Source organism: Alosa alosa, chromosome 11, assembly GCF_017589495.1.
Source record: "Alosa alosa isolate M-15738 ecotype Scorff River chromosome 11, AALO_Geno_1.1, whole genome shotgun sequence".
In the NCBI taxonomy this organism is placed as follows: Eukaryota; Metazoa; Chordata; class Actinopteri; order Clupeiformes; family Clupeidae; genus Alosa; species Alosa alosa.
This window is the reverse complement of record NC_063199.1, coordinates 11,700,839-11,726,121: the sequence shown is the minus strand read 5'-3', so window position 1 is coordinate 11,726,121 and position 25,283 is coordinate 11,700,839. Positions and strand designations below refer to the sequence as shown.

Sequence of the window (25,283 nt, the reverse complement as noted above, 5' to 3'; positions counted from 1 at the left end):
ACAGCAGGGCTAGTAGAAATAGGGCTCTGAAGAACTACAAAGTCACCCTTCATGTACCCTCTTCATAAACTTTTGTTTATACTCAAAGATTTTTACATTTACAGTAGGACTTTATCTCTGACCACTTTCAAGCCATGGCCTTTTGAAATTTTTATATAAAAATCCAATGGTGTTGCTTTCTTAACCCTGACGCCTATTACCAGGTTTAAAAAAGTTATGAGAGGAAAATATTTTTATTTGGTGTGAAACACACACATAGGCCTACCTGTTTTTATGCTTTTTTGTTTGTTTTTATCATTTGTATTAATATTTATTTTATCATTATTTTATTTATAAGCTACAATGTTGCTAGCACAGGTGTCTAAAAATAGATAAAATACTTGCACTTTCTGTTTGTAGTTTTGTGTTTGAAAATACAGTATTTGAAAAAAGCATTACATTTTAGGAAATAGCCGTTCTTTTTTGTATTGTTCTTTAACACTGATGTGGCCCTCCAATCAGATGACACTGGCGGAAGTGGCCCCCAGCTCATTTGAGTTTGAGACCCCTGCTCTTGACAATAAGTCTGCATCCATTTTTTTTTAATTAATTAATCATGATAAAAAGTAAATAAATAAATAAAAAGTCCAGGTGATTATGTTTAACCAGCACAAAACCAGATGCACTCTACAACAATTTGAGACATATTTTGAAACTGACTAAATTAGGCTAAAGCAAGTCATCATTGGGTACGTAAGTACTCAGAAAATGGAAAATTTCAAAGTTTCGGAGCTCCGCCTTATCAATCTTTGTTTCACTTGTAGGCCTAGATATTATTTATTTTTGACAGTATTCATTTCCACACTTTGACCAGTAGGGGGAGGCGAACAGCCCCAAACAACAGGGAAGTGAAGTTTGTTAGAAACCAAAGTTAAACCAAACCTGCAGAGGTAGCCTCATGTAGAAGTTGAATAGGTTAAACCAACCCAGGCAAGTGGACCAGTCAAGCCAGACATTACCTCTGTTCAAATCGACTGTAGCGCTAACTGTTAGATTTAAGTTATCATAAAACTAAAGAAGCGAAATTTCGCAACTGGGCCTCTGCCTAATCATTCTACGGCGCTAGCAAGTAGAACGATTCTGTAGGCTCTGTTAACGCCAAACTGCTCGAGTCGCTGGGAGTTGTAGGCGAATAGCTTATTATGTGCAACAACAGGATGTAGATGTAGCCTACTCGACATTACAGATTTAATATTCTACTATAATGTTAACGTTATATTTTTAAAAACCCAAACCCACACGATTCAGTTTGGGGCAGCAACGACTTTTCGGCATGATTCGAATATCACCTCTTTTAAAAAATGCCATGGCTCATACAGACACAATCGCGAATTGTGCTGAGTTAGGCCTCTTCATTTTTAATTGATACTAGCTCAGATGTCATACATATTGTTAATGTGGTCAGGCTTGCAGTTATACATGGGCGCCGTTTGCACGCCACATTGCTATTTTCCGGGTGCATCACTCGATTTACTGCGGTGTCGCGAGCGCGGGGTCGAGCCGCATAGGGTACGCGCGCAAGTTGACAGTCGCCATTTTATTTTGAAAATCAAACTGCATCAGGGAGAAAGCGACCTTTTAATTGTGAATATTGTGTGGTGAAAAGAAAGAAAATGGTCATCAGCACATAATTCCTGTAAGCGAGGTAAAGACCTGACAAATCGTGACTGCCTTGTGTTAAGACTGTTTTAATTCCAAATAATGCATTATGATATTCAATGCCATTGCTGACTGGTCGTTACGCTAGCTAGCTGTCTACTGTGAGAGCTAAGTAGGTGGCTAGCGATAGCAATAGCTAGCTATAGCGATAGCTAGCGCTAACTATCGTGGAAACGCAGACATTTAGCTAACGTGTACATCTAAACGTTGACGAGCGGAAAGTATGTCCGGTGTACTTTAAGGTTATTTCATTCAAATGTAATTGTGGCCAAATCAGAATTCGGATTTTAATGGAGTGTTCGTGACTGGATAACGTTTGTATTCATAGATGTCTAGTTAATTGTTGAAGTTAGCGTGTTTAATTATCTGCTAGTTACCATCGGTTAATGGAGTAGCTAAGTCACCAAGCCTTAGCCATGATCTAGCCAGCTAAATCACTGTTAGGTTACGTTACATTGGCAATCAAATTGGTAAATTATCATAGTCGTAATTTATCTATGTTTTTGTAATCAAAGTAGCGCTAAGGGAGATCGCTGACTAGGTGAGCTAACGCACATTGGTCTTGATTTGTTCTACCTAGTTCTTACCTAGCTAGCGTGACAACTGCCATGCCGTTACATGTTGTATGTAACGTTAGCCAGCACAGATAACATTAACGTTAGCCCTTGCTTACCCTGCGACTGACACATTAACGTTATCGACAGTGCATCAGCTGCAGTGTTCACGTTAAGGCCTACGATGAGTTGAAATGGGTTCTTAAACAGTAACGTTAATGTTATTTGAATGAATGTAAAACCAGGGCTGTTCAATTGAGACGGATTATTAATGCCAATGTTCCCTGTTAGTTAGTAAGGCTATATTTACTTCTTAACGTTAGGCAGCTAACGTTGACGTAACGTTAGCCATAACTTGGATAGCTAACTGTTAGTTAGCTGTCGCTAACTACGATAACGTCGGATGTAACCATGTCGCTTAACTGTGTCCCAAGTTTCCTTGTGTAATGTGGTCGCTGGCAGGGCCCATGTTGTCAGTTGCTATTTAACATTACATGTCCTGCCTGGTTTCTGTTTTCTAAGAGACCCATTCTGTTCGTTATATCCAACTGCTTATTGCTAGCTTGAGCTGCATAGGTTCATATCCTGTGCCATGATGTAGCTATGTAACCGAACCTAGCTAACGTAAGCTGCAGATGGACAAAGGAGAGACCGTCTAACGTTAGCAGCGAGCCAGGAACACGGTTAGCTTCAACGGCTATATGGATTTTCAGTTGAATTGTTGTTGGGGTTGTACACAGCCACCTTAAGGTGGAGAGCCTTATCGTTTGGTGAGAGAGGTCAGAATAAACATTTTGGTCGGTGTAAAATTGCTCAGTAACATTAGCAACGTATTGGCTCACATTTTAAATATTGTTTGACTTTTGGCTTGACGTTGGATAACGTTAACGTCATCTAAAGAAACGCTTAAAATAGTCGTCAGTTGGATACTAGAACTGATATAGGTGCTATGCGTGTACCATCACTTCCAGTTTCAATGAATGACTTGGCTGCTGAACACCTAATAGCTAAATTAGCTAAAGCTGTTACGGTTTTCGTCAGGAAACGCCAGAATGATGTGCATTATTTACCCTACGTAGCTAGCATTCCTAGCCATGGAGCGGGCTAACTTGGTTGTAGTTAATCATATTTTAGTTAGCTAACTTTGAACTAACTTGCAAGTCCTCATTCGGAAATCGACCTATCGAAGGCGCTCATGTTTGTTAAAGTAACAATATATAATTATTGGATCAAATATTAAATCGTGAATCCTTATAAACAACGTGAATTGTGTAACGTCTTGTTCAAACACACTAACATTAGCTAGGTCCTTGATTTGACTGTAGATGCATCAGCTAGCTTTAGCTATGTCGCTGGAACCATTAGTTGTAAGGTCAGTTTACAAACTTCGCCGATAACGGTTGCATATTTACTAGAACAATTAGTGTGAAATGAGCCTTATTTGATTCTTAAGTGCAACGGAAAGTGTTGGAGTAACTATGCAAGCGTTACCTACTTACCTACCTAAATGAGCAGTGTTGCGGCAACCGTGTTTTTTAGTTTTGCTGACCAGATTGTGGGCATATATTCAATCGAATTTTTGACGCAACGTTAATTTAAGTACTTTTAAGTGATCCATCCATTCATTTCTTTTTGTTTTTGTTGGTTTGTTAGTGGATATGTACTTTCCGGTAAAGCTACCTTGAAAAGGGCGCTGGGCCTAGTAAACATGGCCACCCCTCTAGTAGTCGTCAATAATAAAACCTTAACAGGTTTTGTTGCATTTTCTCACGTTCAAAGAAATTACTACGAACTGACTGTGTTGAAAGTAGAAACAACTCTACGGTCTTATTTTTATTGGCATGCGATTGTTAGAGGGTGTTCAATAGCCTTGTATCTGTTTGTATACACAAAAGAGCTGCATGCCTAATGTTGTCACCCTAGTTTGTTTTCTTGTACATAAATGAGATGATGACTTATTAGAAATTCAGTGTACTTTGACAAAACTGCATTCATATTGTGTATTTTTTTGTTTTGTCTTTAATACATTTGGATGATGTTGATGATAGTTATTGGTATGCATTAAAAACTGAATGGTTGTAATATCTGTCAGTAGACATGTGAATCTTCAATCTTGTTGTAATGTGTTCTTTTTTGTATCTCCTATTTTTTTCAGATGTCACATTTCCAGTTGCCCTGAGGGACACTGCCTTGCATTGATACACTTAGAAGATACGTTTATTTGGAAACAAAACATTTCTTCAGGGGGGGGGGAGCAAAAGTAACCTATCACTGCAGTGACTAAAGGGGAATAATGGTGATTTTGCGCCGGGCTCGGCCGCCTGCTTCCGCCCCAACCAGCAATGAATCTTGACTCGCTCTCGCTGGCTTTGTCTCAAATCAGCTACCTGGTGGACAATTTAACTAAGAAAAACTACAGAGCCAGCCAGCAGGAAATACAACATGTAAGTATTGTTGGCTTTTGATATGTGTACAACCCCCCACCCCCAGGAAAGCAATGCCTTAAACAATGCAATTTGATCTGTAATTAGCCCTCCAAACATGATCGTCAGGCTTGGCCTGTGAATGGAATCCCAGCATGACGTCCATCAAATTCTTTGATGGGCCAGTACTGTACACCATTATGCTCTACTACCCTCAGTTGCATGAGTTTTATGTTTGGGCATCCTGAAAGGAGAGAGTACATTTTCTTATTTGCTTGAACTGGGAGTTGGTGATATGCAAGCATATATTTTTGGATGAGCATATATAGCATATATTTTTGGATGAGATGCTTGTGAGATTAGGCTATTCCCCTTCAGCGTTGGATCCTTGAGGATGTATAGTCAGTACTGAGTTATGACTGGGTGTAAGTATTTATTCATATAGTGCATTTTTGATGCACAGAGAGCAACACAAAGCGCTCCACATACAAGACATTGACACACAAGACAAATGATGTCGGACGGAGTGGGGTAGTCGCCAGCATACCTGGGACACCAAGACATAAACAAACAAATTAGTGAAAAGAATAAAAGATTTATTAATAATAATGATACAATATCAAGACATAACGTTAAACAAACAAATAGGCTTAGCAACACATGGGTGTTGAGCAGTGATGACTCGTGTTCTGTGAAAAACACACAACATAAAATTGATGGTGCTCTTGAACAGTCAATAAAGCGCGGTGGAAGCCCAGGTCAGCTGTCCTCCTCAGTTTCTCCATGCAGATGCCGAAAAGTCAGGCCGCAGATCAGCAGCTCATGGATCTGACCTCCGTTAGTAACACAGTGCAACACAAGACACCGGTAGTTTTGCTGGCCGTCTGGATAGCTCTGGAAGGCAGTGCAGTCTTTAGCCACAAGCGATCTCTCAGTCAGACGAGCTTGTCTCAGTTCGCGTTTCAACGTAACGTTAGTTCAGAGTTTCCCCACCAATCTCCCAGTCCAGGCACCGGGCAGCAAACAGTAACGTTAGCATGGCAGCTAAGCAGGAACTCGATGGACAGACCCATTGCAGCAGCGGCACCAGTGCTAGGCCTAATGGATTGTGAAAAACGATTGTGGAAAACGATTATTTGATTATGCCAGAACTGGAATTGAGTCGCCCAGATTAGATTACTTTTGTTGGTGTTGAACTACATATTTTTGTTTGTTGCTCATTTATTTAATTATTAATCTAAATGTATTTGTAAATATTACTACCCTTGACAGTCATATTTATAGTAAAGTCTAATAAGTAACCTAACAGGCTAAATCTGTACCACTGGTGTTGCATGAAGTTTATGTCCTTGTTGTTGGTTAGATGTGTGTAATTGTTTACCTTAAATCACTGATATCAATGTTTCAAAAGTGTATGCATCTATTACACCACACAGATTGTGAATCGTCACGGCCCTGAGGCAGACAGGCATCTACTACGCTGTCTCTTCTCGCATGTCGATTTCAGTGGCGATGGTAAAAGTAGTGGCAAAGACTTCCACCAGGTAACTTTGTACATCCAATACTCCTTTTAAGAAAAAAAAAAAATGTTTTTCTGTATCTCCACTATTGTCATTGATCATCAGTGTTGCCACTATCTGGTTATACTTACAACATATTAAGGTTTTGCACCTACGTCATAATGTCATGTGACCGTTTGTTTACAACTGGAGTGGTAGGCAAGCGTGGTAGGCAAGGCACTGCAGAGTGGTAGGCAAGCCTACAACAGTCGGGTTGCATAGGCTACACATAGTTACAAATAGCTTCAAAATGGAAATTTTGATTATCAAATATTGACCGGGATGCCGACCACTTGTGTAGGCCCTAACAGTTGGTTTTACAATAAGAAGCAAAAAGGTGACGAACGACCGTTTAGCCTACCTATCCTCATGGTTGTGGAGGATGATCGTTAGCAGCTGTGAAGTCTTTTATTCTCAAGATGGCCTAATGGTGTAGCCTAGGCTACTCTCTACTAAAAGACGTAGGCTAAAATACAACTATCTACAGTCCTCCAAAAATAAATTGCCAGAGATAGGCTATGAAGGGAAAAAGTGCAGCATTTTAAACATATGGCAAGAATATTTTTACCGAACAGTTTGTTCTAATTTGTCTCGTGAAATTCATGCTTGTGGACATCATTCACCTTCTGTCCTTCTATTTCAAGTTGTCATGATTGTCATTTTATTATATAATCACAACAAATGCTAATAAATGAAAACAGAATAGGCTCATGTGCTATAGCCTACATGTCAGTTCAGGCTAACTCCCGTATGTCAAAATAAACTGATTTGATCCCATGAATTGTTTAGCGATCACACACAACAACCTCAAACACCACTGCTGTTGAACCTAGTATAGGCTAGCTGCTACTGCTTCAGTCATGTAAGAAATAAGCAGGTTATGAATTATCTTTACCCGTTTAATCAAGTCCACATTACCAAAATAACAGCATATTTAAAGGCTGCGCTAGCATAACAGCCTAATATAGCCGATGCTGCAATGGATAACTAATAAAAAGTTTCATACAATTAATGAATTAATGAGTTTTTCTGGGTGGTTATATATCTATGCAGATCGTCTTCGAATAAGCCATCGCTGTTATATGTTAGAATATGTTACAGGATTCGTGACTTTAACGGCATTAATGTTAGGCCTACATGATGCTGACTGATGCTGGCTATAACTGTAGGCTACCGATTTAACGTAGCCTACCGTTTAGAGTCTACTGCCTACCAAAACCTGTCGCTGTTCATTTGAAGTTAAATGATCAAATATTGTTATATATATATATAAATATTGTCAACTTTCAGAGGGAAGACGTTCCTTTCTGGCCAAATTTCACAGCTTCTAAGAAAATCTGTCGTCTTCGTGTAAGCCGAGTTTTGAACAGAGAAAAAAGTTAGGCTAGATCTACCATTAGGCTACATGCAGGTTCTCCCATAACGTTATCGATACAGATCAATGCACCAAATTCAGGGCGATTTTAGTGAAATAACGTTCCTGTGACAGGCTATCAAATATTGAACAATGGGATAACGTTTCATCATCACCTTTATTGATGCCTGAAATGTTGACATTGCTGAAATACAGAGATGTAGCCTACTGAGAGGCAGCTGCAGACAACTATGTTCAATGGGTTCAACTTGTCCCTTGCCTACCAGGTGGATGTAAACAAAGCTATAGAACCTAAAATACGTCACATGAAAAACGTTAATTGGATAAAAATGTGATTATATACACTTGCACACTAATGGCATTTTAAACCGGATTTTAAAAACAAAATGTGATCCCTTTGTTTTGTGATCTTGTGTTTTATTTTGAAAGCAGATAACACTCTACTTTTAAAAGTAGATTATTCCAAAACTAAAGTATAAGAATTAGGCTGTTAAAAGATTTTTTGACCGTAAAAATGTTTCCTTGTGAACTGTATTGCTTATCTTTTCTTACATTTTCTCTCCTTGTGTACCTGCATTTCTTGAAGACACAGTTTTTGATCCAGGAGTGTGTGTGTCTGATCACAAAGCCAAACTTTATTTCAACACTCTGTTACGCCATTGACAATCCCCTGCACTATCAGAAGGTAATTTCAATTGTGTTTATTGTGATTTGCTATCTGGTGAAGCCTTTCATTTTCTTGAAGAGCATGGCTTCAGTTGTTTAACCATTGAGCTGAATCTCAGAATGGTTCTGATTTCATTTTACAGAGCTTAAAACCATCATCCCATTTGTTTACTCAGTTGAGTAAAGTCCTCAAGCTTACAAAGGTTCAGGAGGTAAGTGTGAGTTTAAGAAAGTCCACTACATATTGTTGCATACTTGGTGAAAAGACCGAAAATGTGAAATGTGTTTTTTTTTTTTTGTTTTTTTTTTTTTTTATTGCAGGTTATATTTGGCCTCGCTCTCCTTAACTCCAGCAGCTCAGACCTCCGAGGCTTTGGTAAGTGTATCATGGAGTGAGTCAGTGTTGAAATGTCTACTATAGGCCACTGGCACAGGATAAAAAGCCTTTTGCAATATGCAATGGTACAATGCATTAAACGCACTGAATATACAAATATGCATTAGATGAAATGCATGAACAAAGCTGGGATTATACAATGTTGCAATGTTCTTTTTTTTATTAAACGGCTCTTCAGTGCTGCAGAAAGTTCCATTCACATGAGTGGGCCTTCCTAATGTTCTGAGGTCTCTCAAATCCGTATAATGACTGCTGCAAAATATGTAATAGTCACTGTCGGGTTTTGTGCTTCTGATTTACATGTTTTATTGAGAAAACTCGCAGAATGATATGAAAGTCAGAAAGTAATGCGTTGCCATTGCAACATCTAAAACGTTCAAGTTCTATTTTGTGTGGTGAACTAGTTGCTTTCTCAGTGGAACCTACAAAACGGTAACAAAATAGTTTTAAAAGACCCATTGTGTGAAGTTTTGGCAAGTAGTGGGATAATGTATTGTCTGCCGGCCGGTCGTTATCTGACTAAGTAAGCTCCGATCCGGTTTAAGTCAGGGTGCTGTTCGCCCTGTCGGTACTTATTTTTCAATAATGAACGGCAGGAATACATTATCCCTTACTTGCTCCATAACCATTGTGGACTTCACTTTGGCTGCACGCCCAATAGTCAAGGGCATTATTGCTACCTAGGATTTGTCATAGCATTAACATACTATATAAACACCGTAATTTTGAATTGCAGTTGCATGACGATTGTTGCTGTGTACAAAAATGGAAATAAACAGTTATTTTGCTTTTTAGCTGCCCAGTTTGTGAAGCAGAAGCTTCCAGACCTCCTTCGCTCATACGTAGACGCCGACCTTGGGGGCAACCAGGAAGGTGGCTTCCAGGACATAGCAATAGAGGTTCTGCACCTGCTTCTTTCCCATCTTCTGTTCGGGCAGAAGGGCTTTAGTGGGGTTGGACAAGAGCAAATCGACGTATTTCTCAAAACACTGTGCAGAGGTGAGGAGCTTAAGTCACTTTGTATTTTATCCTCAAAATAGAGGGGCCTCACTCAATGACTGGCTGATGCAGGCTTGGGGGACACTGTAGTAAACAAGTACATGTAATAAACGTTGTTCCAGCTTCTAAATACCATCCCGTAAATTCTATTATGTACCATTCACTCTGTCACTCTGTCATCCAAAATGGTGTTCAGAGGTGAGATAAAAAGGTTTGAGAAGGTAATCTGGGAATGAAGATGATTGTTTTGCTTTGTTTTAATGAGCCTTTGGGCGTGTGTCTTAGATTTTCCGCAGGAGCGCTGTCCTGTGGTGCTCGCACCACTTCTGTACCCTGAGAAACGGGACATTCTCATGGATAGGATCTTGCCAGACTCTGGAGAGTTAACCAAGACCATGATGGAAAGTTCGCTTGCTGAGTTTATGCAGGAAGTTGGTTATGGCTTCTGTGCAAGGTAAGAAAGGAGTTTTTGAGGATCCTGTTGAATCTGTTTCTCTTTTTTTTTTTAAGCGAGTCCACATAGCTCCTTTAAAGATGACAGAATGGAAGCCCATTTTTACCCTGGCTTTGTTGAATCAGCATAAAAGCATAGTCAGACAATCAGCATAAAGCTCACAATGGCACAATGGCTCACATAAGCATGAGGCACTAGATATCTGCTAAATTGGCCATTTTATTCCCCAGCCTAATTTTAGGGTTGTAAATGGGCTTGTAAAATAGCATCTGAGCATGTTTTTGACTGACCAAAGTTGCATTTACGCTGTTCATCCATGTCATCTTTAATGTGTTGTAAATTAAAAATGTCAAAATTATAGCTTGTATCAGAAATGTTCTTTCCATATTTACATACCTGAAAGGTCACATTACCTTTTACCTACACTGGATATTTGTTTTCATCCAGACAAGGGTTACATCCTAGTAGCATGACTCATGAAAGCATGAAACTCTGGATTAGTACTGACACCAGGTGTAAACAGAGAGAAAATTAAATGTTTAAAAAGGAAAACACAGTGGACACAGCCTTGGAGGCCTGTCAGGCCATTAAATAACATCACTGAAGCACCCTAATCCCTAAGGGGGTGGAGAAGTGTTCTTGATCATAGTTAGCAGATGATGTAGCTCTTTTTTCAGAACATCATAAATAACCTCTCGATAAGGTTGAGGACCTCACCAAACAATAAAAATACCAATGTTTTCAAAATATGGATCTATTTCTGAAGTAAATGCTGCATCCTGTTAAATCACTGACTCTTCTGTTTTTTACTCCCCGCAGTGTCGATGAATGCCGAAACATTATCCTGCAATATGGAGTGAGGGAGGTCACTGCAAGTCAGGTGGCCAGAGTGCTGGGCATGATGGCCCGCACACATTCTGGTCTATCTGATGGGATTCCTCTACAGGTTTACATGTCTCTTGTTTTCTATAAGCCTTCGTTTTTAGCGTTATGAAGAAAGCTTCATCTCGTCTGATTTCCTTTTTTCTAGTGAGTCCCACGATGAGTCATTTTGTCCCATTTTGAACGGTGTTTTCTTGTTTGCTACTCAGTCCATTTCCACACCTGGTAGTGGCATATGGAGCGATGGGAAGGACAAGAGCGACGGCTCTCAGGCTCACACTTGGAATGTTGAAGTTCTGATAGATGTTGTCAAGGAAGTTGTAAGTGAAACGTATTCCTTTTCTATGGATAGTATAATAGATGATTATTATTCTCCCATGTTGAATTAATTGATGTCATAGTTAAGCATGATTATAATTAGTTCCTTATGCATTTGGAGTTGAATTGCATTTTTATAAATGCTGTATCTCTTCCCTTTTAGAATCCTAATTTGAACTTCAAAGAGGTGACGTATGAGCTGGACCACCCTGGGTTTATGATCCGGGACAGCAAGGGATTACAGATTGTGGTCTATGGGATTCAGAGGGGACTTGGCATGGAGGTCTTCCCTGTGGATCTCATTTATAGACCCTGGAAGCATGCAGAAGGGCAGGTATGTACTCAATACAGCCATCACATGATGACCTATTAGTTTGTTTTAATCCAATTGCATGAATTTGCCCAAAGAGTGTCTCCTACTTAATCAGAATTACCTCACTGCATCGTTCTTGTTTGGAGTACTTCAACTTTTTACTTTCTCTTCACAGTTGTCATTCATCCAGCACTCCTTGATGAATCCTGATGTGTTCTGCTTTGCTGATTATCCCTGTCACACCGTCGCCATTGACATCTTGAAGGCTCCCCCTGAAGACGATAACCGGGAGATAGCTACCTGGTGATTATAAACCTCATCCCCGGGCTGTCATGACCTTATGCTCTCACTAAGCACAACATAAGGGTGCTTTTTCACTGCAGGAAGTCCCAGTGTATCGATGTGCGTGTTTCCACTGCTGAAACCGACCCTTCATTTTGGGGCCTAAATAAATTATCAGCCCCAGAAGAGGTATTTCTGGGTGCCCCTGAAACTGCACTTGTGGTTTACGCTTATTAATGAGTGGAATACAGCAAAACTTAGCTTGCATAGTTTGCTTGTCAAGGTTAGTTGCTGAATGAAGAGTCTTTAGTCATAGTGGTGCTGGTATGTTTTTCAACAGCATTCTTAGGTTTAAGTTCTACATACTCTATCATCACTGTAGCATAGCACATTGAGAAAAGTTGGAATGTGGAATATTTAAAAGCCGGTCTCTCTTTTTAATTGTCTAGGAGCTTTTGTAATTCCTGATAGTTCTTACTATAAAAATAATCTCAGTAATGTAACAGCCATTAACCAATGTTTTGTTGGCCCTTAGAATTTGAGGGAATTGGCCTTGAAAACTCCTTGAATTTGAAGTTGCAAGTCCTGCAGTCGAAAGGCGCCTGTGCTTTCTGTGATTTAGTAGAACTCATGATGACTGTTCTCAATAGTGATAAAGGAACTGACATTGGAAACAGTTGAAGATGTATTCTGTGATTGACCTGAAGAGAGGTGTGACAGACATTGTGTGGTTTGCCCCTTTCTCCCCTCTACAGGAAAAGTCTGGACCTGGTGGAGAGTCTCCTGCGACTGTCTGAGGTGGGCCAGTATGACCAGGTGAAGCAGCTCTTCAGCTTTCCCATCAAGCACTGCCCAGACATGCTGGTGCTTGCCCTGCTGCAGATCAGCACGTCCTGGCACACGCTGCGGCATGAGCTCATCTCCACCCTCATGCCCATCTTCCTGGGAAACCATCCCAACTCTGCCATCATCCTGCACTACGCCTGGCATGGACAGGTAGGAAGGCAGACGCCGTGTTCTTGTTCAGCCCACTTCTTAAACCCTTTGATCACCCTTTAACAATCCAAAATGTGCTTCTGTGTCCTCAGGGCCAGTCCCCTTCTATCCGCCAGCTCATCATGCACTCAATGGCAGAGTGGTACATGAGAGGGGAGCAGTATGACCAAGCCAAGCTTTCACGCATATTAGATGTGGCTCAGGACTTAAAGGTAGCCTGATCACCTGATCACCTTAAACAAACTCATGGAACCTGTGAGATTTGCCTGTTTCAACCCATTCTGTCTTTTTGTCCCTAGTCTCTCTCCATGCTGCTAAATGGTACTCCATTTGCCTTTGTAATTGACCTTGCTGCACTTGCCTCTCGCCGTGAATACCTCAAACTTGACAAATGGCTGACCGATAAAATCCGAGAGCACGGGGTAGGTTTGCAGATTGGTCAAGGGTTTAGCACAAAACCCGTTGCTGTGTTGAGTGAAGTGGGACTAGGGGTTGTTATGTTTTATATATGCTCTATGTTAATGTGTGTATACTTTTTTTGTTAAATAGGAGCCCTTCATCCAAGCCTGTGTGACATTTCTAAAGAGACGCTGCCCCTCCATCATGGGGGGTCTAGCACCTGACAAGGACCAGCCCAAAAGTGCTCAGCTTCCTCCTGAAACACTGGCTACCATGTTGGCGTGTCTGCAGTCTTGTGCTGGGTGAGGCTTCCTCTACTTTTGATTATTGACTGATGTTTTGTCACTATTGACCAGTTTTCATTGAGCAAAGGTGATCTCCACCTTTGCCAGCTTTACTCTATGTTTGGGGGGGGGTCCGTTCCGTTCCGTCATCACTATATTTTTTACGCAGTATAGATCTGTAGATGGGACCGTTTTGGCAAGTTTTGTGTTCCAAAATGCAGATTTCTCTTAACAAGTCATGTGTTGCTGCTGAGCTTTATAGACCCCCATGTTCCTCCACCTTTATAAATGTCAATGTTGAATGTGCAAAGTGGAATATGATCTAATGCAGACATGGCATGTAAACTAAATCTTTTTGCCCTTCTTTGAATAGCAGTGTGTCCCAGGAGCTTTCTGAAACCATTCTGACCATGGTGGCTAACTGTAGTAATGTAATGAACAAAGCACGCCAGCCACCACCCGGAGTTATGCCAAAGGGCCGCGCTCCAAGCACCAGCAGTCTAGATGCCATCTCTCCAGTCCAGGTATGTGCATTCTCATTATGTGGTGTTATCCATTAAGAACCAGTTTACCTCAACATTTCTGACTTATAATGTCAAATGGAAGCCGTCTGTAGCAGTATGCAATCGTTATTATGGCTGATCACCATTTTTAATTAGGGTCTTTGAAAGTTCTTTTTGTATGTTGGTGTTGACCTAATTAGATAGCCAGCCGGTATCTAATAATTTTGCAGTGTTTATTTTAACCACATCAGCCTGTAGGGGATGCATTTGCAATGACTGCCTGGCCTACATCAATCAATTTTGAGTAATCTCAGCCTCTAGTACAGGCAGAAAAGATTGACTAATGGAATATGTTATCTTGAGAGATACATACAGAATTGTTTGTACATTAATTGTGCATTTAATTTGTCTGTGTGAGCCTGAGGTGTTGCATTGTTGAGTCCGACCCTTTCGTTGTTTCTGTAGAATATAGAAATTTCCATGACCGGCCTGAATCTGGGCCCATCAGCCACCTCCCACACCCCGAGCATGCCAGGCTTCCCCACCCCACTGGGGGGCTCTGCTTTCAGCAACCCCCAGTCTCCAGCCAAGGGCTTTCCTTCTCTCAACCCAAACCCCAGTGCCACTTTTGGAATAGGTGGTCTCTCCACACAACAACTTCCAGGTATGTCATCCAGCATCACCATTTCTGTGGCAGTGGTTGCACATGCACATTAGGAGAGTTGCACAGGACTAACACACAGCAAGAACTCATACCAAACAGCAAATGGTCAACAGAAATATAATAAAAATGAAACATTTCTATACTGTGCACAAGGGGAAAACTAGCCTTGCACATTTCTCTTGATGTGAGTGTTGGGGACACAACACAATAATGGGCCAATATCTAATGCAATATCCGGAAAGGAAATTAAATGATAACCATTTACTGAAATGGATTTTCTGTATAGAAAACCCTGATAAGTGTTTTCTCCATTGTCAGCAGATTTTTGGGGTAACATATGGCAGTGTTGTTGAGTGTGTCTTAGCATAAAAGTTGTTGTAGATGTAGACAAGCAGTGTCGTAATGATGTCATGCAAAAGAGTCGTATAGTAGGGATGCAGAGGTGGTATAATGATGAGGTAATGCAAAAGAGTTGTATAGTAGGTATGCAGAGGTACAGTGTGCCCAGAGTTCGGCCATAGTAATCCCTAATATATAGGTCGCACCACAGTATTCGATGCAAGGCTGCAGAGAGTTTACAAAATCAATGTATAAATGGCAATGAATAACTGGGAAAATACAGTGACCAAAAAAAGGTAAAACGACCTATTTCCGTAGCTTCCTTTTCAGTTGTGTTCTGCAACAGGAAAGTGCTATAGAGAAGATTTTAGGCTGTATTGATAATGTGTCCATGATGTTCCCTGTGCAGCTCCACTTGGTATTGGCTCTACACTTGGGATGCCAGCAGTCAACAGTGACCCATTTGGCACTAGGAAGAGCACCCCGGGTCTGAACCCACCCACCTTTCAACAGAGTAAGTGTGATTTGTGTGAACTGCATCTCTCTTGAACATGAACATATATGAAATTGTATCTTTAACAGATTATCAGTGCTTATACCACTGTTTGGTTGAATTTCATATTGTGATGCACTCTTTAGAACGTAAATTATTTTTCAGATATTTACACACCTACGAAGTAGTTCCAGTGTTTGGCAACATTACGCTTCTATAATAATTCGCCAAAGTCGTTGTGAAATTTTAATGAACAGTCACATTGCATCAGAGCTATAAATTAGTGATCTGGAAAAAATTCAAAACGAGTACAAGTATTTACATTTGTCTACTTGTCGATAACGATGGCAATATTGATAATTCTACCACAAAAATAACTATTAGACTAGCATAAAAATGCAATGATTGGAACACAGGTTTAATTTTCTCTGCTCTGGTTGTTACAATAAGCCTAAAAATAAAATAAGTATCAAATAAGATATTTAATAGCAGGCTATTTCAAAGCAAAAATAAAGAAGAAAATCTGTGTTAAACAAGCCTCCACACTGGCACTTTCTCCACATTTTAATTAAACAAATTCTCAACCAGATTATTTTGCACCATCTCTCAATAACATTTGATAGGGCAACAAAACAAGTCACCCTAGACTGTAGACCGTTGTAAATGTTGTGTGGCTCCTTTAAGAGCGTAGAGTGTGATTTCATAGAGCGAGTGAAAGAGAGAAGATTGGGACCAAAGCAGAGTCAGTGAAGGAGACTTGTGCATAGTTTAAACTATGGCCTGATGAAGATCTGTGGAGATCGAAATATTGCTTTATTAGAGTAAATGAAGTATTGCTTGGAGCCCACATACAGCGTGCAGATCATCTCCTTTTCTCTCTAGTTCAAACTATTGACCATTAAATAAAGCGGCTATTTCTTGCGCTGAAGTTATGTCACATCTGCCTGTTGCTAACGAGCTACAGTTGAAGTGAATTGGACTCTGACTTCGGTCTTGGAGCATTTTATAGTGATCCGACTATGGTCTGGAGCCGAAGCAGAGAAGCTTACATATTTCTCAGTAAAATGTACAAAATTTAAGCTAACAAAACGCTATATAAATTAGATTTATCTACCAAAACGTCTCTCCACTGTATTTGTTTTCCCCAAACAGAGCTGCACCAGCCACGCACAACAAACTCAACAAAGTGTATGCCACTTGCATAGGTTAGGTGAGCTATAGTTTAAACGGAGAACCATTTGTGCGAGGGTTTCATAGATTAAAGGCAAATCCATGAATTTTACGTTTTTGATGTCAGCGGTGCAAGACTGAAATAAGCGCAGCGTGTAGGCTTCACGAAAGAATAGTGGCAGTTTCTTAAGGGCAGTGGCTAAGCTACTATGCTTTAGGGGAAGCAGTGTAATTAAATGGTATAGGTGCGTGGAATTTTTATGAGTATATGAGCACAGTATCAGCCTGATCCCCAATGCCGATATCGGTGCATCCCTACCATTTAGCTCAATTGCACTGCAGTAGGCTAAGTCAAACAGTGATTTTACATAGTTAAAGGGATATTCAACCATTTGGGTAATTGTGCTAATTTTCCACCTCCCCTCGAGTTAAATAATTGATCTTTACATTTCTCCAGTTCATCCAGCCGCTGTGAGTCTGGCGATAACACTTTTAGCTCCAGCCTAGCATAGATCATTGAATTGGATTAGACCATTAGCATCTCGCCTGCTAGCATCATACTTAAAAGTGACTAAGCTTTCCAGTAATTTTCCTTTTTAAAACTAGTCTCTTCTGAAGTTAGAAAGTGTAATAATCTGCTGCTTCCAGCTCAAACTTGTTGCTGGAAGTTACAGCCTGCGGGGACTATTTTCAGGTGCTGTGTGATATTGTGCTGCTGCGTCCATTGTACGTTCACAACGTTCCTTGATTATTACACCGGAATGAGAGTATAGTTCCATGTCAAATCATCCTCGAAAATCGGCACGTTTAATTTTCCGTTAAGCCCTTTACATACTCCTGACCTGTAGCGACAATGTGACGTCTGCTGTGTCGTCCATTATCCCTTACTAATATGGATTCTTGATTAATTCTATTGGGCAGGTGTATTAAAAAACATTCTGGGATGTTTGCATTAATGTTCATTTTATATGTTTACAGCTGACCTATCTCAGGTTTGGCCTGAGGCTAACCAGCACTTTAGCAAGGAAATTGATGATGAGGCCAACAGCTACTTCCAGCGCATCTATAACCATCCCCCACACCCCACCATGTCTGTTGATGAGGTGGGTTTTGCTTAATTTCCTTCTACAGAGGTTTTGGGAATCCATTATTTGGATGAGATAATGCTAGTGACTTAATTTTACATTAGGGTTCTGAAATTGCACTGAAATATCAGTTTGATATTGACACAACTTGCAGACAGCACTCAGATACACATGAATGATTGAAGGCTGTTTTACCACCCTTTCTACTCTGATCCACTCACAGGTGTTGGAGATGCTGCAGAGGTTTAAGGACTCCAGTATCAAACGTGAGCGTGAAGTGTTCAACTGTATGCTGAGGAACCTGTTTGAGGAGTATCGCTTCTTCCCACAGTACCCAGACAAAGAGTTGCACATCACAGCTTGTCTGTTTGGGGGCATCATTGAGAAGGGCCTAGTCACATACATGGCTCTGGGGCTGGCACTGAGATATGTTCTTGAAGCCTTAAGAAAACCCTTTGGATCCAAAATGTATTACTTTGGGATTGCTGCACTAGATAGGTTTAAAAATAGGTAGGACTCCTAGACCTTTGTATTCTGTACAAAAAGTTCTTTCCTTAACTGACCTAATCAGAAATACTTGAGTTTTAAGTAAATCCTTTTTCTTGCAGGCTAAAGGATTATCCACAGTATTGTCAGCACTTGGCATCCATAGCTCATTTTCTCCAATTCCCCCATCATTTACAAGAGGTAAACAGGTTTCTTGTATTTTGTTATTAAACGTTTATTATTGTGCAGCTCTCTGCACACTAAGATGAGTCCTCTGCTCCTGCTGTGAGAGGGTTGTGGATCCTACTTTCGAGATGAATAAGTCTGCCGTCATGTGTTTTCCATATCCGGTGTGTGCAGTATATCGAGTATGGACAGCAGTCACGGGACCCCCCTGTGAAGATGCAGGGCACCATCACCACACCAGGCAGTGTAGCGCTGGCTCAGGCCCAGTCCCAGGCCCCCAAAGCACCTCAGGCTGGGCAGGCCAGCACCCTTGTCACCACTGCTACCACCACCACCACCGCTGCCAAAACCACCACCATCACCAGGCCCACTGCTGTCAACTTTAAGAAAGATGTGCCAGTGAGTATGAGTGAGAAGGAGTTGAAATGCACAATCCCATGTTTATTTCTTTGACCTTCTTAAACTGATTTAAATTTATTTAGTAATATCCCCATATTGCATGTGTATGGGCAGCCTGCCCCACAGTAATGATATGTCCTCGTTTGACCGAAGTAAAGTACTGTCTAGCATAGCAGGCTATATACACAAATGGGTTTTGAAATTAATAAAATGGGTGATGAACATACAATAACATCAAGACATTACAATGGTTGTGATCCAAGTAGTGTAGGAAGCAAGTGCGTGTGATTGCTAATGCTATTGAATTGACATAATTGCTGGAATTGATGCAGGAAAATTAGCATTGAACACATCATCAACCGTTGTTTATTCAGGGGAAATTGACTGAGCATTAAACTCTTTACATCAATGCCCTGAGTTTACAAACAAAGAATCAAACAAAAACCATTGCTGGACCGGTGCGGCGTGACTCGGCAGCGTACTCAAGCCTAGCACAGACAGACGAACAAACAAATTAAACGACAAACAAAAATAGGCCAAAAGGAGCGGCACATCTGGCCAGCGTCCCTGTTACTGTTGACACAGAACAAAAGATGCCAGACGTAGCGGCCTAGTTGCCAGCGTATCTGTGACACCAAGACATGACTAATATATTTACAAAATAACAATGACAAACACAAGTCAAAAGATGCCGGACGGAGTGGCGTAGTCGCCAGCGTACCCATGACACCAAGACAGACAACAAACAAATAATAAAAAGTAAAAAAGAAAATTTTTATGTTAAATTAGTCCAATTTCTAACCGGCTGAAAAAAGGGCAATGATTGCTTGCGTGAAACTGCGCACAGCTGTAATGTGGTAACTGGTAACGTGATGAATAGAAAGTCCAGCTGACGAGATGTAAAGTTGACCTGGAGAATGAAGGTCTTTTTCGAAAGAGACCTCACATTCATTACAGTAGCTTGGACTGCGGGAGAGCTGGATGTGCTGCAAAGCTCCCTGGGATGGCGTACCAAACACCTGACGTTGTCTGAGATTAGCAGCATTAATTCCAGCGCCATTCAGTCCGGAGAGTAGGGAGTTGGTGTGTGATGAAGCAGGACACGCCAGGTGACACTATTTCTCTGCGGGAGTTGAGAGCGATGCTTGAGCAGACTGCTAGAAGGAGCTGTGCTGTGTAGAAGGCCATGGTAGGCAGCGAGCAGAGCCAGTGTCTGTAGCCCTCCGGGAGATGCGACCAGAGCCGCGAAGGCTTCCGATAGGAAATCCCCTACCCTGGAAATCCAGAGTTCTCGCAAGAGCACAATTTGAATTGTCTCTGAGACACTCTGGCAATGAGTAATGATGCACGTTACTTTCACCCCTTGCATCGCGAGGAATCAATTACATCGGTGTATCTGATATAGGCGGGCTATAGGCGATGACGACATCTGAAACTAATCAGTCAGTAAACATTGGTCGTAGTGTTATCCAATTGCATCGAAGTCCGGAATCAGTCAGTAAACATTGCTCGTAGTTTAATCCAATTGCTTGCAGTGAGATTTTCAAATGCATGCTTGGTGCCACCCCTTGAGTTGGGTCATTACATTAGTCATGGCCAGACCCTTAATCTTTCTAGATTACCAGGGTCTGGAATCTCCAGGCTAGAAATCCCCATTGCTTGACAAACACTGCGAGCCTCCGGGCAGATGCTGGCTTTACAGGAGCAAAATTGCAAGAGTTCAGCGGCAGTCTACCGTAAGGCCATCATATCCAAACACAACCAAGCCTAGCCTAGCTAGCACAAAGCCTCAATCTCCCAGCTGGACAGTCAACCGACTAGGAACCCAGCGCAGACAGGATGGAAAGAGAGAGAGACACTAGCAGGCAGTAAGTTGTTCGACTGTCTATCAGGCCTAAGTGCCTAGCGTCAACAGTGTAGACCATTTAAAAGATATCTTCCTGATGGCAATTGGCAGAAAACAAAAAACAGCTGATCACCAGGCAGACTTCAGGTGAAAACACAGCCAAAGTAATAAACAATTGAAATAAAAAGGCTATCTATAACTGGGCAGCTAAACTAGACGAGTGTACAAGAATTAAGGAAAAATAATCAACAATAAAATGGTAAATAAACAATCCAAACAAAAACAAGTCAGACGGAGTGGCTTGAGCAGCCAGCGTCCCCGTTGCTAGGTGACTGTATGAACTCTGTTTTTGTTCTTTTTTTTCAGCCCTCTATAAATACAACAAACATTGACACACTGCTGGTGGCCACTGATCAAACAGAGAGGATTGTAGAGCCACCTGAGAATGTGCAAGAGAAAATTGCCTTCATCTTCAACAACCTCTCTCAATCCAACATGTCCCAAAAGGTGCTTCTGCCATACAGTATTGGTTTCCATTAAGATAAGGATGTTTGCTTGTTTTGCATGGTTCTTAAGCTACTTTATCGTTCCCCATATTGCAGGTTGAGGAGCTAAAGGAGACCGTAAAGGAGGAGTTCATGCCCTGGGTATCTCAGTACCTAGTCATGAAGAGGGTCAGCATTGAGCCAAATTTCCACAGCTTGTATTCTAACTTCCTGGATACACTGAAGAACCCAGAGTTTGTGAAGATGGTTCTGAATGAGACTTACCGGAACATCAAGGTGAGCCATGTTGTTATAGGCAAATCCTTTTTCTTTTATTCTGTTTTTGCATGTGTGCCTTTTAAGGATATTGAAATGGAAATGCTCATTCAACCTTGCTTTGCCTTTCAGGTCCTTCTTACCTCTGACAAGGCAGCTGCTAACTTTTCTGATCGCTCCCTGCTGAAGAACTTGGGACACTGGCTGGGGATGATTACTCTTGCAAAAAACAAGCCCATCTTATATCAGGTGGGCATGTCACTGAAGCCTGCTTGTACATGAAAGGCAAGGAACTCCCTCTGTATTGCTGTAAGATAGGTGATCTAATGTTTATTTTCTCTTATAGGATCTGGAATTGAAATCACTGCTGCTTGAGGCCTATGTCAAAGGCCAGCAGGAGCTGCTGTATGTGGTACCATTTGTTGCCAAAGTCCTTGAGTCCAGCCTCCGCAGCGTGGTAAGGCATTTCCCACAGTTCCAGTCATGCAGTGTGTGTATTTGGAATGATCCAATGAGCATTAAGCAGAGTTTAACCCATCTGTTCTCTCTTGAAGGTCTTCAGACCCCTGAATCCTTGGACAATGGCCATTATGAATGTACTGGCAGAGCTGCATCAGGAACACGACTTAAAGGTTTTACAGCTTTGAGTTTTGCACACACACACATGCTGGGTTCCCTTATCACAGGGCAGGTGAAGCTCATCTGTATTGTCTCTCTCTCTCTCTCTCTCCCCCCCTCAGTTGAACCTGAAGTTTGAAATTGAGGTTCTGTGTAAGAACTTGTCACTGGACATCAACGACCTGAAGCCGGGGAACCTGCTGAAGGACAAGGACACACTGAAGAACCTGGAGGAGCAGCTGTCTGCACCAAAGAAGGAGACCAAGCCGCCTGAAGAGATGTTGCCTGTAGGAGGTACTACAGGTAAGCAACAATATCCAACTGCTCTAAGTCACTCTGACCTGTTCATTTAATTTGGAATGCTCTGGGAATGTCCATTATGATATTTGATATCTGTTGCTACCTACATCTTTTTCTCTCTTGTCTGTTGTACATTGTTGCCCTGTTTCTGTATTAACCTTGATAGTGTTCTTCTTTGTGTTTTTGTAACCGCAGAATCTCTTCTGTTTGCAGCTGCTCCCTCAGCTCCGGCCACTACCACAGCCTGCACCGCTACCGGTCCCCCCACGCCTCAGTTTAGCTACCATGACATCAATGTGTATGCCCTAGCAGGGCTGGCCCCGCACATAAACATCAACATCAATGTGAGCACCTACACACTGACTGCTCCAGTCAATATGAGTGTCATAGTTATACAGCATTAGTTGCCGGAGAAACCAGAATGGTGGCTTGAAATAAACACGTGTTTAAACTATACTGCTCAAAAAAATTAAGGGAACACTTCAATCATACACTGGATAGGTACTCTGACACTGTTTGGTTCTGAGCACAAGTAAAACTTTTGAGGCGATTGTTTCATTTTGCAAGAACTGTCAGACACTCTGTGAATGTAGTTTGAGAATGGAGAAAAGGGTGGAAGGTTTTAACAATTGTGGAAAAATGTAAGTGTTCCCTTAATTTTTTTGAGCAGTATAGTTTTAATTAGCAATCATGCTCACTTAAAGTGCAAAAGCGATGTCGGGTGTGAGTTGCATGTTCCATGTTTGTGTTTCCCAGATCCCCCTGTTGCAGGCCCACCCTCAGCTGAAGCAGTGTGTGCGGCAGTCCATCGAGCGCGCTGTGCAGGAGCTGGTGCACCCTGTGGTGGACCGCTCCATTAAGATCGCCATGACCACCTGCGAGCAGATCGTCAGGAAGGACTTTGCACTGGACTCGGAGGAGTCCCGCATGCGGGTGGCTGCCCATCACATGATGCGCAACCTGACCGCCGGCATGGCTATGATCACCTGTAGAGAGCCACTCCTCATGAGCATCGCCACCAACCTCAAGAACAGCTTTGCTGCAGCACTTAGGGTGTGTTAAACACACACACACACACACACACACACACACACAAACACAGCGCACACAGGAAGATATAGGATGTGTCTCAAACCGCATACTTCCGCCAGTACTTCTAGTGTGCACTGAGCACTTACTTCGTAGTGCCCACATTTCAATGGTTAGTGTTGTCCGAAAAGGAACATTTTATGTTATTTATTTATACACTTACCGAAAAGGACACCTGTTTAGTGTGGGTAGTGTCCATTGTTCCACAATGAACTTCTTTTACTGTTACTAGGGCGTCATCCGGGTATTTTCAGTGCACTGAGTTTTTGCGTTATCTGCACTATATACTTAAACAGCCATAGTTTTTGGGCTGTTTTCTAGAATGTTCTGCCTGTTTAATGGCTACCCTCTTGTCCCCAGGCTCCCACCCCTCAGCAGAGAGAGATGATGGAGGAGGCGGCCGCTCGCATTGCCCAGGACAACTGCGAGCTGGCTTGTTGCTTCATTCAGAAGACAGCCGTGGAGAAGGCCGGTCCCGAGATGGACAAACGGCTGGCCACAGTGAGTGCTCTCGAGCCTTCCAAACGGTCTGAACGTGTGTGTCCCATTTGAAATCGTGGCGATGTCTTATGTGCTGTTGCCTCTGTACTTGAGCAGGAGTTTGAATTAAGGAAGCATGCCCGCCAGGAGGGCCGGCGCTACTGCGACCCCGTGGTGCTCACCTACCAGGCCGAGCGCATGCCCGAGCAGATCAGACTGAAGGTGAGCAGCACACGCTCAGCAGCATCATGCACAACATTTACACAGTGCAGGAAACAGCAGTACTTACATGCCCTATTTTAGATTTTTATTTGATTACATTTCATCATATTTGCCTATTTATTCCTGGATTTATATTATATTATATTATTCAGAAATCAAGCTTAAATAGCTCAATATAAAATGGCCACCAAAAAGTTAATGCAGTAACTTCAATGGTCAAGCTTTTTCAACAATACTGACCAATAATTCTGATATGATTAAGCAAGTTCTTTTATATATACCTAATTGTTTTTAGTCTGTTGATTGTTTGCCATCCTTGCTTTTTCATTCTTTCCACTGGTTTTGGAGTCCTAAACGGTCCCTCTGTAGGCTGTGACATACTCAGTGGTCTCTGTGCCTTCTCTACCTCAGGTGGGTGGTGTGGACCCAAAGCAGCTGGCTGTTTATGAGGAGTTTGCCCGAAATGTCCCTGGCTTCCTCCCAAGCAATGATCTGTCTCAGCCCACAGGATTCCTGGCCCAACCAATGAAGGTAGCTGCTCTTCACGTCCCTGTCACTCCATGCTAAGAGACCCAATCATGTCATGTGTTGAATCTTTCAGTTGAGAAGTGGTACTAACCATGAATGGGTATTTTAATCAAAAATAAGAGTTTATACTGGGAATTATTCGATAATTTAATTAATCTTTTGTTGTTTAATTGTGGCTTGCAAACCACTTTTAGTGCATTACCAACATATTCTGGTAGCATGTTACATACTGCCATGTAGACTACTGATAAAAACAAGTTAATGTTTTTTTAGTTAAAGGGGAACTTGGCATGTATTTCAACGTAATAAACCCGTTTAAAAATATTTTGGATGGTTAAATGACCTGTTCCGGTGAAAATGACTTTCCCCGCTGCCCCTAGCGTCCCCAGGCGGAAAACCAACCTTGCAACATTGAGGCTACCGTCCCGGAAAGAGAAGTGAGAAACAAGAAACTCGTTTTAAATCGTGTTTCTTACCTTGTAACATCCACATTGTTCTGCCGAACTTATGCTAAC

The 25,283-nt window shown here is 41.7% G+C and overlaps 1 protein-coding gene across 13 annotated transcripts in view; it reads left to right on the top strand.

Annotated features, from left to right (window-relative positions):
• The first annotated feature begins 1,401 nt into the window (after positions 1-1,401).
• Positions 1,402-25,283, top strand: part of cnot1 (CCR4-NOT transcription complex, subunit 1) — a 30,303-nt gene continuing 6,421 nt past the window's right edge. The window contains exons 1-35 of one of the 13 annotated variants that reach the window (XM_048256881.1): positions 1,402-1,684; positions 4,408-4,696; positions 6,112-6,219; positions 8,202-8,294; positions 8,419-8,487; positions 8,597-8,651; positions 9,468-9,671; positions 9,957-10,125; positions 10,945-11,071; positions 11,217-11,327; positions 11,489-11,659; positions 11,814-11,941; positions 12,676-12,916; positions 13,009-13,128; positions 13,216-13,338; positions 13,466-13,617; positions 13,973-14,123; positions 14,568-14,766; positions 15,515-15,619; positions 17,747-17,871; positions 18,077-18,363; positions 18,462-18,540; positions 18,700-18,924; positions 21,137-21,277; positions 21,373-21,552; positions 21,664-21,780; positions 21,878-21,988; positions 22,086-22,163; positions 22,272-22,452; positions 22,663-22,793; positions 23,206-23,502; positions 23,899-24,039; positions 24,136-24,240; positions 24,652-24,771; positions 25,149-25,205. In XM_048256881.1, coding sequence (XP_048112838.1) covers positions 4,595-4,696; positions 6,112-6,219; positions 8,202-8,294; positions 8,419-8,487; positions 8,597-8,651; positions 9,468-9,671; positions 9,957-10,125; positions 10,945-11,071; positions 11,217-11,327; positions 11,489-11,659; positions 11,814-11,941; positions 12,676-12,916; positions 13,009-13,128; positions 13,216-13,338; positions 13,466-13,617; positions 13,973-14,123; positions 14,568-14,766; positions 15,515-15,619; positions 17,747-17,871; positions 18,077-18,363; positions 18,462-18,540; positions 18,700-18,924; positions 21,137-21,277; positions 21,373-21,552; positions 21,664-21,780; positions 21,878-21,988; positions 22,086-22,163; positions 22,272-22,452; positions 22,663-22,793; positions 23,206-23,502; positions 23,899-24,039; positions 24,136-24,240; positions 24,652-24,771; positions 25,149-25,205 — 4,803 coding nt within the window. In that variant the 5' untranslated portion in view covers positions 1,402-1,684; positions 4,408-4,594. Of the gene's footprint in view, positions 1,685-4,407; positions 4,697-6,111; positions 6,220-8,195; positions 8,295-8,418; positions 8,488-8,596; positions 8,652-9,467; positions 9,672-9,956; positions 10,126-10,944; positions 11,072-11,216; positions 11,328-11,488; positions 11,660-11,813; positions 11,942-12,675; positions 12,917-13,008; positions 13,129-13,215; positions 13,339-13,465; positions 13,618-13,972; positions 14,124-14,567; positions 14,767-15,514; positions 15,620-17,746; positions 17,872-18,076; positions 18,364-18,461; positions 18,541-18,690; positions 18,925-21,136; positions 21,278-21,372; positions 21,553-21,663; positions 21,781-21,877; positions 21,989-22,085; positions 22,164-22,271; positions 22,453-22,644; positions 22,794-23,205; positions 23,503-23,898; positions 24,040-24,135; positions 24,241-24,651; positions 24,772-25,148; positions 25,206-25,283 lie in introns of all 13 variants that reach the window. The other 12 variants (XM_048256880.1, XM_048256877.1, XM_048256872.1 and 9 more) reach the window with 12 other exon arrangements.